This window comes from Chaetura pelagica, unplaced genomic scaffold (genome assembly GCF_000747805.2).
Source record: "Chaetura pelagica isolate M959 unplaced genomic scaffold, ChaPel_1.0 scaffold701, whole genome shotgun sequence".
Taxonomy (NCBI): Eukaryota; Metazoa; Chordata; class Aves; order Apodiformes; family Apodidae; genus Chaetura; species Chaetura pelagica.
Window position 1 is genome coordinate 8,714 of NW_009952063.1, and position 13,017 is coordinate 21,730.

Genomic DNA, 13,017 nt, shown 5'->3' on the forward strand with positions numbered 1-13,017 from the left:
GCTGCTCTAGGAGGGGCAGAGTCCTGGCTGCCACCCACGCCTTGTGCTCCGACAGGAAATCCTGAAGAACCTCAGTAAATGAGCCCAATTAATCTAGACCCCCTGAGCTGCAGCTTCAAAACAGCAACCAGAGGCTACTTCCTCCTCATTCCACTGGACTGAGCTTCACTGCTCCCAACCATTCCTGTGGTCAGTGCTGAGGCAGGAGCAGGGAACCCCTGCACAGCTGGTTACAGACACCCCATGCTCCGACAGGAAATCCTGAAGAACCTCAGTAAATGAGCCCAATTAATCTAGACCCCCTGAGCTGCAGCTTCAAAACAGCAACCAGAGGCTACTTCCTCCTCATTCCACTGGACTGAGCTTCACTGCTCCCAACCATTCCTGTGGTCAGTGCTGAGGCAGGAGCAGGGAACCCCTGCACAGCTGGTTACAGACACCCCAGGCTCAGCTCACCCCTGGGCTGAGGTGGCTTTGGCAGACCAGGAGCCCAACACAGAACCACGAATGGTTGAGGTTGGAAGGGACCTTAAAGACCATCAGGTTCCAACCTCCCTGCTATGAGCAGGGACACCTCCCACCAGCCCAGGCTGCACAAGCCCAATCCAACCTGGCCTTGAACGCTTTCAGGGATGGAGCAGCCACAGCTTCCCTGGGCAACCTCTTCCAGTGCCTTCCTACCCTCATGGGGAAGAATTTCTTCCAGATGTCCAACCTAAATCTCCCCTCTTTCAGTTTAAAACCATCACCCCTTGTCCTGTCACTGCCCTCTCTGTGAAAAGTCCCTCCTCAGCCTTCCTGGAGCCCCTTCAGGCACTGGAAGCTGCTCTAAGGTCTCCCTGGAGCCTTCTCCTCCCAAGGCTCAACACCCCAGCTCTCCCAGCCTGGCTCCAGAGCTGCTCCAGCCCTTTGATCATCTCTGTGGCCTCCTCTGGACTTGCTCCTACAGCTCCACATCCTTCCTGTGCTGGGGGCTCCAGAGCTGGACACAGTTCTCCAGGTGGGGTCTCACCAGAGCAGAGGGGCAGAATCCCCTTCCTGGCCCTGCTGGCCACACTTCTCCCACGATGGCAAAGTCACCAGCAGGAGTATCTACATCATCTTCCTTCAACTCATCTACGTTTTGTTCCACTCTTTGTTTCTTGGCCAGTGGCTCTTCTTCCTCTTTGGTGTCACTTCCATCTTCAGCAAGTGTCTCCTCTGCCACCTGACCAGCAGGTACAGTTAAAACTGAAAAATTAAAAGGTGACAAATGACACAATGTGAGAGGTGATTCTGCACAGATGGTTCCCAAAGCCCCCCCTGGAGTCAGCACCTCAGGGTGGCTCTGGAGAAAAACAAGCAGCTTGACAATGCAGAAACCTTCCCAGAGAGGAGAGAAGCTCCAGGTTCTTTATTCAGGGCTCTGAAATACCTCAGGATTTCCCCCCAAAAGGGCTGACAGAATCTGAAGACAGAGATTTGCATCTTGGAAAAACATGTGAGGTAAAACCAATGATTTTGCTGCCTCAGTGACACGATGAGCTGCCCAGAGAGGGTGAGCAAGAGGAACAGAAAAGCTCTTCAGGCCAATTCCGGGTGCACAGTCCCAGTGCTAAGCTCTGAATCAGCTTTACACGTGTGCAAGAGCTGCAAATACTCCAGAGAACAAACCCATTTTAAATCTGCAAACCTGGGGCTTCACTTTGGGAAGCCAGTAGCAAGAACTTGTCCAACCAAGAAGGAGGAAGGCACCACGTGAGCTGCTCAGGGCAGTGCAACCCAAACAGATCTCCCTTTGTCCCCACGGACTGGGAGCCAGGAGTTATTTGTAGTAATTTGGCCAATAATTCTGAGTAATTAACAGCTTTAGAAAAACAAGTTTTTCACTGGTGCAGCCTGTAACCCATCTCACATTGTAACATTTTTTGTGTGTTTACAGGGAGCTGCTCTGCTTCCTAATCCTCTTTTTTTCCTGCACCAACATTAATCCAAAATATGGAGTCTCCCAGGACATGCCCAGGGAATTGCTGGAAGCAGACAAGGATAAGTTCCATCCCTTGAGGAAACAAGAACCCCTGCAGGAGGGCTCTGGGGCTCTGCCTTGCTGTGCTGGGCACCATTTGCATTTGCCTTGAGACACTGGTGGATTCTACTGCCCTGGGCAACTCATCTGGAGATGCAGGAGGAAAAGGTGTGTTTGAGCTGATGGTACCAGCCCAACAGTCAGATTTACAAGGGGGAGGGAAGGGAAAAGGTTGCAGTTTCATCACTTGAGTGATTCACTCCCAGACTGGGAGTTTTGCCACAAACCAAAGGACTCAGATTTTCCTGGCTGATGAGGAGACAACAGCTCCTGCTGCCACCACGTCCTGCTGCAGGTGCCTGTTTTTCCTGCACAGACCCAAACACCAAAGTGCAGCAGGGTGAACTCAGCTCCAGACAAGCTGCTGGCAACACTCTGCTCCTGACTGCAACCCTCCTGGAGCCCAGCAGGATCCATCACCTCCCTGCTGAGCAGCCAGATCTCACCAGCCACAGGGGCTGAGCAGCCTCCATGGGCAGCAGTTCCACTTTTTCTTTTGGAAGTGAATCCTTGGGGTTGGCCCCTCCTTACCTTGCTGCCCCTCCTGCACGGTGAGGATGAGGGGCTGGCCCAGGCTGCCGGGGGGGAGGGCTGTTTGTAGGCTGCCCAGGGGAAGCCCCTCGGTGACAATGGTGATGACACGTTGTCCCCCACTGCCACCACCCACCACCTGCTGCAGGGCAGAGCCCACAGGATCTGCTGCCTCCACGTCCTCTGCTTTGCCTGGAGGAGTAAAGCCAGGGACAGAAAAGAAAAAGCAGTCAGTTTCCTTCTCTCTTCCTTGAAAAGAAACTGAACTCTGGGGAAAAAGCTCAAGTGAGAAGCCAGGAAAGCTGAGGAGGGACTTTTTACAATGGGTTGTAGTGAGAGGACACAGGGGAATGGATTTAAACTGGCAGAGGGAGGTTGAGGTTGGACATGAGGAGGAAATTCTTCACTATGAAGATGGTGAGACCCTGGGCCAGGTTGCCCAGGAAAGCTGTGGCTGCCCCATCCCTGGAAGTGTCCAAGGGCAGGTGGGATGGGGTTTGGAGCAGCCTGGAACGGTGGGAGGTGTCCCTGCCCATGCAGGGGGTTGGAACTGGATGAACTTTAAGGTCCCTTCCAACCCAAACCATTCCAGGATTCTATGTGGTCAAGAAAAACAAGTGGGAAACACAGGAAGTGTTCCCAGAATTACAGAACCCTGCAGGTTGGAAAAGACCTTTAAGATTATTGATTCCAACCATAACCAAACTCTACCAAGCCCAGTGCTAACTCACATTCCTACATGTCAGCAGGAGAAAGAGAATAAAAGTAGAATAAAAACAGAAAAAAAAAAGCAGAATAAAACCTCAGCAGAACAAGTGTGCTAGAGTAAACCCAGCTCTGTGTGCACATGGACAGTCCCAGCATCCAGGCAGATTAAACTGAATTACAAAGCCTGGAGCTGGAGGCAGCTGTTGAGCAGACCTGGCTCTGCAAAGCTTCCTTCCCCAACCCTCCCCCAGCTCCAGCCAAGACAAAGCACACACAGAAAAACCCTCCAAGAGCCACGGCTGCTGGAGCAGGGACAGGAGCCTCTGGAGTTGGGCTGGGGAGCACAGGGCGGCCCCTCGCCCCGGGAAGCTGCTCCTGGGGCTCCCACCAATCACCAGGGTTGCAATCCCAGGGCTGCATCCTGCATTCCTGGCAGGAAAAGGAGAGGATGTGAGCAGCTCCGCGTGCCAGAGAGGAAAAGGCTGGAGCTGGGGGGGGTCAGGAGATCAGCCTGTGGCACCAGCAGCTTGGAGGAGGCAACATGCTCTTCTCTAGGAAAAAAGCTGAGCTCTGGGGACAAGAAATGAGCTCCAAGGTGAAAGGATTATGGAAACTTTATCAGATTCCTGAATCTGAAGTTAATTAAAGGTCAAACATGACATTGTACAAACATACCAGAAAAATATAATTAAAAAGCAAAACAAAACAGACAAAAAAGCCCCAACCTCTCCCTAAGGAGAAGCCTCAAGAGTCTCAAAGCAGTTTCTTAACTGTGAGCTGGGAACAGAAAACATTTCAGGCCATTTCCTTCTTAAACAAATATTTATCTACGTTTATTTACAAGGTAAGCCCACCTTCTGGAGCCTCCAAGTTTTGTGTTGTTTTGTTGTTGTGGTTTTTTTAAATACAACTGCTACAATCAAGAGCAACATCCTGTGATGTCAGGGCCAGACATGCTAGTTAATAAAAATTAAATGACTTTTGTCGGTAATTAACAGTGAGCTGGGATTTAAAAAAAACCCAATCCACTGCTTCATAAACATTTATTGTCATCTCTTCCTTAGCCTGGAAGGAGACAGTTTCACTCCCACATCTTGCATTTCCTTGGATTTCCTGGCCTGACACTCCCTGGGCTGCTCTCCCTACCTGTGTGGGCACGACGCGGCGCGGAGGCCCCGGCCAGGGCAGCCAGGGTGGCCAGTACTGAGGTGGTCGTGTCAGAGAGGACACAGGGGAATGGATTTAAACTGGCAGAGGGAGGTTGAGGTTGGACATGAGGAGGAAATTCTTCACTATGAAGATGGTGAGACCCTGGGCCAGGTTGCCCAGGAAAGCCGTGGCTGCCCCATCCCTGGAAGTGTCCAAGGGCAGGTTGGATGGGGTTTGGAGCAGCCTGGGCTGGTGGGAGGTGTCCCTGCCCATGCAGGGGGTTGGAACTGGATGAACTTTAAGGTCCCTTCCAACCCAAACCATTCCAGGATTCTATGTGGTCAAGAAAAACAAGTGGGAAACACAGGAAGTGTTCCCAGAATTACAGAACCCTGCAGGTTGGAAAAGACCTTTAAGATTATTGATTCCAACCATAACCAAACTCTACCAAGCCCAGTGCTAACTCACATTCCTACATGTCAGCAGGAGAAAGAGAATAAAAGTAGAATAAAAACAGAAGAAAAAAAAGCAGAATAAAACCTCAGCAGAACAAGTGTGCTAGAGTAAACCCAGCTCTGTGTGCACATGGACAGTCCCAGCATCCAGGCAGATTAAACTGAATTACAAAGCCTGGAGCTGGAGGCAGCTGTTGAGCAGACCTGGCTCTGCAAAGCTTCCTTCCCCAACCCTCCCCCAGCTCCAGCCAAGACAAAGCACACACAGAAAAACCCTCCAAGAGCCACGGCTGCTGGAGCAGGGACAGGAGCCTCTGGAGTTGGGCTGGGGAGCACAGGGCGGCCCCTCGCCCCGGGAAGCTGCTCCTGGGGCTCCCACCAATCACCAGGGTTGCAATCCCAGGGCTGCATCCTGCATTCCTGGCAGGAAAAGGAGAGGATGTGAGCAGCTCCGCGTGCCAGAGAGGAAAAGGCTGGAGCTGGGGGGGGTCAGGAGATCAGCCTGTGGCACCAGCAGCTTGGAGGAGGCAACATGCTCTTCTCTAGGAAAAAAGCTGAGCTCTGGGGACAAGAAATGAGCTCCAAGGTGAAAGGATTATGGAAACTTTATCAAATTCCTGAATCTGAAGTTAATTAAAGGTCAAACATGACATTGTACAAACATACCAGAAAAATATAATTAAAAAGCAAAACAAAACAGACAAAAAAGCCCCAACCTCTCCCTAAGGAGAAGCCTCAAGAGTCTCAAAGCAGTTTCTTAACTGTGAGCTGGGAACAGAAAACATTTCAGGCCATTTCCTTCTTAAACAAATATTTATCTACGTTTATTTACAAGGTAAGCCCACCTTCTGGAGCCTCCAAGTTTTGTGTTGTTTTGTTGTTGTGGTTTTTTTAAATACAACTGCTACAATCAAGAGCAACATCCTGTGATGTCAGGGCCAGACATGCTAGTTAATAAAAATTAAATGACTTTTGTCGGTAATTAACAGTGAGCTGGGATTTAAAAAAAACCCAATCCACTGCTTCATAAACATTTATTGTCATCTCTTCCTTAGCCTGGAAGGAGACAGTTTCACTCCCACATCTTACATTTCCTTGGATTTCCTGGCCTGACACTCCCTGGGCTGCTCTCCCTACCTGTGTGGGCGCGACGCGGCGCGGAGGCCCCGGCCAGGGCAGCCAGGGTGGCCAGTACTGAGGTGGTCGTGTCAGAAAACTGCCCAGAGTCACCTGCTTGGGAAAGAGGAGGGAAAGCTGGAGGGTTGGCAGGACCTGCCCTGCCCCAACAGCCAGGGAAGAGGACAGACTGCAGCCATTTCATCAACCCGAGGGCAGGACAGCAGGTGTCAAGTGTTTTCTAGGCTGCCACTGGATCCTTTTCATGAGGTGCCTCTCCTTGGATTTTACTTCAGGACAGACTGAGTATTTGATGATGCTTTTAAGGAATTTAAAGCAGATCTTCAGCTATTTCTCAACCACGTAACAAAAAGAAGAGCAGATGTGAAGGGATTTGCTCCAGCTCCACTGCCAGGACCCCAGGAAAAGGCAGGCAGGCTGCTGGGCATGCCACACAAAAGGATCAAAATTGGGGGTGCTTTGGGTAGGTTGGAGGGACCTTCAAGATCATTTAGATCCACCCTCCCTGCATGGGCAGGGACACCTCCCAGCAGCCCAGGCTGCTCCAAGCCCCATCCAACCTGCCCTCCAACACCCCCAGGGATGGGGCAGCCACAGCTTCCCTGGGCAACCTGGCCCAGGCTCTCCCCACCCTCACACTCCAGGATTTCTTCCTTGTGTCCAACCTACATTTTATATTATGTGTAATTTTATATTATATTATGTTTATTATTCATAATATATTATTTTCACACTATTTCACCCTGGGGTTTTCTTTCTATTCTGAACAGCAAAGCTCCCTCTGGAGTCTCCATCCCTGGAGACATCCCAAACCCCCCAGGACATGTTCCTGTGGGATCTGCTCTGGGGGATCTTGCTCTAGCAGAGGGATTGGACTGGATGATCTCCAGAGGTCCCTTCAAAACCCAATCTGTCATTCCCTGTCTGGCCAGGAGACACAGATCTTTTAAAGACCCTCCAGCCCCAGAAGAGCAGTTGCTTCATGTCCTACTCCAGCTTTCAAAACCTACAGGGTAGATCCAACTCCTCTGCTGAACTAGAGCACCCAAGCTCTTCCTCGGGTGGGAAAGCCTCCAAGAAGTCTCCAGCATTACCTCATGAACCAAGGCACTCAACAGCCTTGTGCTCCAACTGGATTTGGCTGTGTCATTCCAGCAGGATTTCAACCAACTGGGCATAAAACTCCCCTTTTTCCCCCTCCCCAGGGTTAGTGAGGAAAGACCACGATTATGGGTATTGATTTGAACCCGACAAACAAGCCTTCTCAGGCCTAAAAAACAATGTTTCTTCCTCCAATTGACCAGAGTAATTCCTATTCAAAGGCAGATGTGGTAAGAATGGAACAGGAAATTAACTAAACGGGCCCAAACTCGGGGCCTATGAACACAATTCCTCTTGGAAAAAAAAAACAAAACAAAACAAAACAAAAACCTGTACCTCACTGCCAGGACAGATAAATAGATTATAAGCACACAAAGGGAAGTTCAGCTCAAGTTCCCCTGCCTTAACCCTTGCAACCTCCAGCTCCTGGTTTTACAGAGGTTATTGAGGGACTTCCTGCTCCAATAACAGAGAATTTCAGACAAGGCCAATTCTGGGCTGGAAGTGCTAAAGAAGAGATTTTTGTTCCAAGGAAGGCACAGTCGCTGATGCCCTCTTGTGGGAAACGGGGGGAAAAAACCTCCTGACGTGGCCCAGAGCTGGACACCAGACCCTTCCATGCTGAGGGGCTACTACTGATCCTTGGAGTGTCCTGGGGAGAAGAACCCAGGGAGTTTCAGCCCAGCCACACGTGGATAATAAGCCACAGCTGAGTTGAGGTGCTGAGGAGGCGATTAAGGCTGAGGGTGTAGGAGGAAAGAGCTAGAGAGGTGGGGATTTACCAGGCCAGGGCCAAGAGCTCATCTGCAGCTGCTCACCCACACACCAGGGGTAGGTCCAAGGGGTAACACGAAGGCAGAGAGGGGACAGGATTGATTTCCATACCAAAGAGATGGAAAAAGAAGGAAGATTTAAACTAAAGAGCTGCACTCACAACAGGAGACACTGACCAAAGTGCCACCTGGCATAGAAAAATCCCAAATTAATCCCTCTAAGTTTGTGGAATATCCTGGCCTGAAGATGATCACACTGCTTTCTCCTCCCAGGTGGAAGAGGAAAACTCTGGGTCATCTTTCCCCCTTGTGTATCAGGATTCATCAGTGCCCCAAAGCTGTGAGCAGCCCTGAAAGCTTTGGGAGCAAGTCTGGAGGGTTGCTGTGGGCAGGCAGAGACAGAGCTCTGGGTGGGACTGCAGGGTGGCAGGATCTGGGGTTTGGGAAGCACCCTCTAGATGGGTAAGCAAACATTCAGGCATGTGAACAGTCCCACTAACCAAAGAATTACTCACATGCAGAAGTGTTTGCAGGATGAGGCCAAATAGCTTCAAAAAACTTGTATTTAGCAGCCTCGAGACTGAAAAGAAACAATGGTTTGGATTTCCCCAAACACAGAAAATTCACTGGAAAGGTCACGATGAAAACCAGAATCACAGAAACGTTCCTGGTGTTTTCCCCACCAAAAAGCAGGTTCACAGAACAATGAGGAACCTGATTATTTCCACCCAACACATGGGACAGAAGAAATAAGGAGTAAGCCACACACCCCACAGACCTCTGCAACTTCCTAACTCAACATGTCCAGCAAAACCCTCACTCAGCCCCTGCAGCCAGTGAAGAGCAAAGCAAACCCTTCCCCAGCAGCACCCAGGCCCTGGCACAGGCACCAGTTCCCATTATTCCTGCCTTGCAATCCCAGGCAGATCCACCTTCCCGAGCTGTGTTGCTGGTGACAGGCCTGGAGCAGCCCCCACAGCCCTGTCCTGACACTCACACTGGAACCACCTTTCCTGACATCAGATAAAAGCTGTTTTGTCACCTTGTAGGGCAAAACAAAAGGGGGGCAGGAAGCAGCAGTCGGTGTGTTTGGCTGGTTCGCTGTTCCTCTCCTACATGACCATCTGCCCTCTGCTGGTGAGCAGCCTGAGGAGCTTTTTTCAAATATTTCAAAAGTCACAGAAACACTCACCCGAGGTTGTTTTGGTGTTTGCTGAAGACACAAGACCAGCGAGGCTGAGAATTTCCCCTGGTGCAAGAATAAGTGGTGAGGTGAGAGTGACAGTGTTGGTGACAGGGTCTGTTCCCTCTGGGTGAGGGCCGACCTGGTTCTGCATCGCCTCCTAGGAGAGACAGGGGTCAGGCAGACACTCCTCACCATCCTTGAAAGGTTTCAGATGCAAATTATCCCCCTCTGCAGCACGTCAGGGACATCAGTGCAAAAGCTGTGACCAAACTTGGCAAGGAACACCACAAACACCCAAGAGGCACAGCAATAAAACCCCATCACCCCCCAGGCCTGAGCAGACACACGCCAGCTGGTCTAGAAACACAACAAACCTTGTCCAGATCCATCTTCCCAGTGCTCTCTGCAAACAGAAGATAGTCCCACTGGACACAACACAATCCCTCTCACTTGAGCACAGAGAGCTGCAGGTCAGAGAATCACCAGGTTTCTCCTTCCCCAACCTACCTGCAGCATCACCAGAGTCTCTGGATTGTTCTTGTCCAAAGCAATATCAAAAGCTGACTTATCAAACTTGCTGAAGGCGTTGACATCAGCTCCATACTTGATGAGCAGCTCCACGACATCGCGGTGGTTGTGCTCCGTGGCCCAGTGCAGAGCTGTCATCTTCAGCATGTCCTTGGCATTGACATCAGCTCCACTCTGCAGGGAATAAGCCTTAATTACCTCACAGGGACCTCTGGAGACCATCTAGCCCAACCCCCTGCCAGAGCAGGGTTGCCTACAACAGGTCCCACATGCAGAAGGTTTGTGATGTCTCCAGAGTTGGAGACTCCACCACGCCCTGGGCAGCCTGTCCCAGGGCTCTGCCACCCTCACAGTGAAGAAGATTCTCCTCATGTTTAGGTTGAACCTTCTATGCTCCATTTTGTGCCCCTTGTCCTGTCCCTGGACACCACTGAAGAGCCTGGTCCCACCCTCCTGACCCTCCCTGGTGATATTGATCAGCATTGATGAGACCCCCCCCGCTCAGTCTCCTCTCCAGGCTGAGTACCCCCAGGTCCCTCAGCCTTTCCTTGTATAGCAGATGCTCCAGCCCCCTCATCATCTCTGTGGCCCTGCCCTGGACTCTCACCAGTAGCTCCTTGTCCTCAGGAACTGAGGGGCTCAGAACTGTACCCAGTTCTCCAACTGCATCCCCACCAGACCAGAGCGGAGCGGCAGGAGAACCTTCGCAGCCTCAACATCCCGAAGGGTGATGCCACAGCCCTACCCCCCAACCAGCAACCTCCACACCTCTAAACCAGCCTTGAAACGACCCCTCCTCTCCAGCACTCACCCTGATGAGCAGCTCCACCACCTGGGCGTGCCCGTCGGCTGCTGCCATGTGCAGGGGGGTCCGATCCACCTTGGTGCGGGCGTCCCGGCTCACCCCGGCGCGCAGCAGCACCTCGGCCGTCGAGTAGTGCCCGTGCTGGGCTGCCAGGTGAAGAGGGGAGGTTCCCAGCTGTGCCAGTTGAAGAGAGGACAGGCAGAGGCGTCACCACCTGCACATCCAGCAGCAGATAAAACAAACAAACAAAAAAACCTTCCGGAAATAACCAATTTAACCTCTTTCTTTGGAACGACGCGGCCGCGCATCCCAGCACTTTTCTGGCAATGTTTTAAGTTTTTTGGGGGCTTTAGGTGATCTGGTAACTTGGGAGATCAAACGTGCTTTGACTTTCTCTGCTGTTCCATCCATTATCCCCGAGCTGCTTTTGCAAACCCCAGCAGAACTGCTCTGTTATGTCTGTACCATGACTGGTCGTGTCCCCACCGCTCAGAAAAGGGCACCATGATCAGGCTCTGCTGCCTCTCAATTAATTCCTCCCTCTCACAAATTCATGAATGAACAAGCTGGTAAGTTAGGAAATACAGACAATTAGTGATGTCTACTGATGGCTTTTATCCATTAGGATCCAATTCCCTGTTTATCCAACCGTTATCCTTCAGTTTCCTTACAGCTCTTGCTCCCTTCTCACCCCAGGAAGTGCTTGTTTCTTTCAGCATTTTGATTATTTTTTTTTTTTTAAGGATACAAACAAACAAAAAACCAACCTGGAGATGAATTTTTTTGATTGAGAGAGTGGAACCAATTAAACAAAGCATGCTTAATGAACTCCCCGGCCGTACCCAGTCGGTGGTGAAGGGCGCCCCGCGCGCCATCAGCTTCCGCACTTCGTCATCTTCCCCTTGCCGAGCTGCTTCCAGCAGCCTCTTCCCTAGATCCACCAAGGACATCTTCACACATGGGAGCGAGGATTTCCCGAGAGCTGCTTGGAAAGGTGGAAGGAACAGAAACCAAACCAACAGCAAGTGAGGCGGCGGGGGGGGTTTAGAAGCACTGCAGAGCTACAGCCCACCTGGACACCCCGTCCTCTCAGGCAGAACCAGGCCCAACACCAGCAACAAACAGACATAAACATTCATTTTTTTATTAGTTTTGTGGGGTTTTTTTTTCAGTTCTGTCCCCTGAAACATCCAGAAAAGGCAGCACGGAGGGTCATCAACCAGGTCAGACACCACAAGCCACCTGCAAGATGAGTGGCTGAGTCAAAGATGCCCCTCACCTCAACAGCGCCTTGCACGGACACCAAGACTTGCCCATGTGGATCCGGTTCCAAGAGCTGAACCTGTAAAAATCAATAGCAAAGCTCTTCAGGACACCATTTGGATTTTTAAAGTGCTCTAAAGGACATGATTTAACCCCCCAGACCTCCTCTCTGACCCCAGCACTAGCAACTAAGCATGGGGCTCTATTCCAGTTCCCTGCTGGCGAGGGGAGAACAAACCTCAGCGACTCATTTAAGGTCCTACCAGGAGCAGATCCCAAAAGCTGCTCTCACAGAACCAGCCCCTCTGTTCACTCCCTGTTCATCCCGAGCTCCACCAAGCCCAGCACAGCCCTGCCCAGAGTGCACAGCAGCATTTTCCCAGCGGGAGGGCCAGACTGGAGGGCCAACCCACCCGGAGACCCGACTCCACAGTCTCTCCATGAGCTCAGGGACGCTCAGTCAGCCCTGACAAACCAACCTCTGTGCAAACGGGGCCCCCGGCACCACCAGGGCCCTCCTCTCCCTTTTCCCCTTCAATCCCACCCCTGTGGAACAGTTGGCAAAGAGGCTCCCGTTCTTTCTTCATTCTTTCAGGAGAAACATCCTCCCTGTCCTTGGTGACCAACAGAACCAGCCACCATTGAAACCAAACAGCAAAGCTCCCCAGGCTCCATCTCCCCAAGATCCCACGTCACCTCCTCCCCCCCAAAAAAAACACTTCTCTCTTTTTAAAAAGTTTTTAACCCTTTTTCCAGCTCTTTGCAGTTACCACGTGCAACAGCCACAAGCCCAGAGCAGTTACTCAGAGTTTAATTACAATCAGAACCTCTGATGTATTTCTGGTGCCTGCATCCCACCCCCTCTGCTCTTCAGGACTTCCCAGTTTGGGGTGTTTTTATTTCCCCTTTCTCACTTCTTTGCAGATCAGAGAATATATATTTATTTGTTTATTTTTTTACACCTTCCCTTCGTGTCTCCCACGTGAAAACACTTGCATGTTTTCCAGGCAGGAAAACTGAGCTCACCAAGTTAACTGAGTATTTGTGAGGCTGGAGTTGGGTGCTCCGGGTGTGTTGGGGAGAGAAAAGGAGAAGCTGGATCATTAACAAAAAACATCAGTTTCTCTCCTGGCATTAAACCCAGCCCTTGTCACTCGTTAGTTAATTGGAGGCCTTGCCCTCCTGCCCCGTTCCCAGCTGGATGATCTCAGGGAGGGTTGAAGTTTGAAGCTCCCGGGCTTTTATTAAAGTTATTAAAGTTATTATTAAGGTTATTTAGAATATTCAGGTCTTGAGTCCTTGTACCAACAGAACCC

The 13,017-nt window shown here is 51.0% G+C and overlaps 1 protein-coding gene across 1 annotated transcript in view; it reads right to left on the reverse strand.

Annotated features, from left to right (window-relative positions):
• GABPB2 (GA binding protein transcription factor, beta subunit 2) overlaps positions 1–11,388 on the reverse strand; it is a 12,427-nt gene extending 1,039 nt beyond the window's left edge. The window contains exons 1-7 of the mRNA XM_010004454.1: positions 11,281–11,388; positions 10,445–10,612; positions 9,613–9,807; positions 9,100–9,262; positions 6,046–6,138; positions 2,597–2,788; positions 1,097–1,230 (exon numbers count right to left, since the gene is read on the reverse strand). Coding sequence (XP_010002756.1) covers positions 1,097–1,230; positions 2,597–2,788; positions 6,046–6,138; positions 9,100–9,262; positions 9,613–9,807; positions 10,445–10,612; positions 11,281–11,388 — 1,053 coding nt within the window. The remainder of the gene's footprint in view (positions 1–1,096; positions 1,231–2,596; positions 2,789–6,045; positions 6,139–9,099; positions 9,263–9,612; positions 9,808–10,444; positions 10,613–11,280) is intronic.
• Between the last annotated feature and the right edge of the window lie 1,629 nt (positions 11,389–13,017).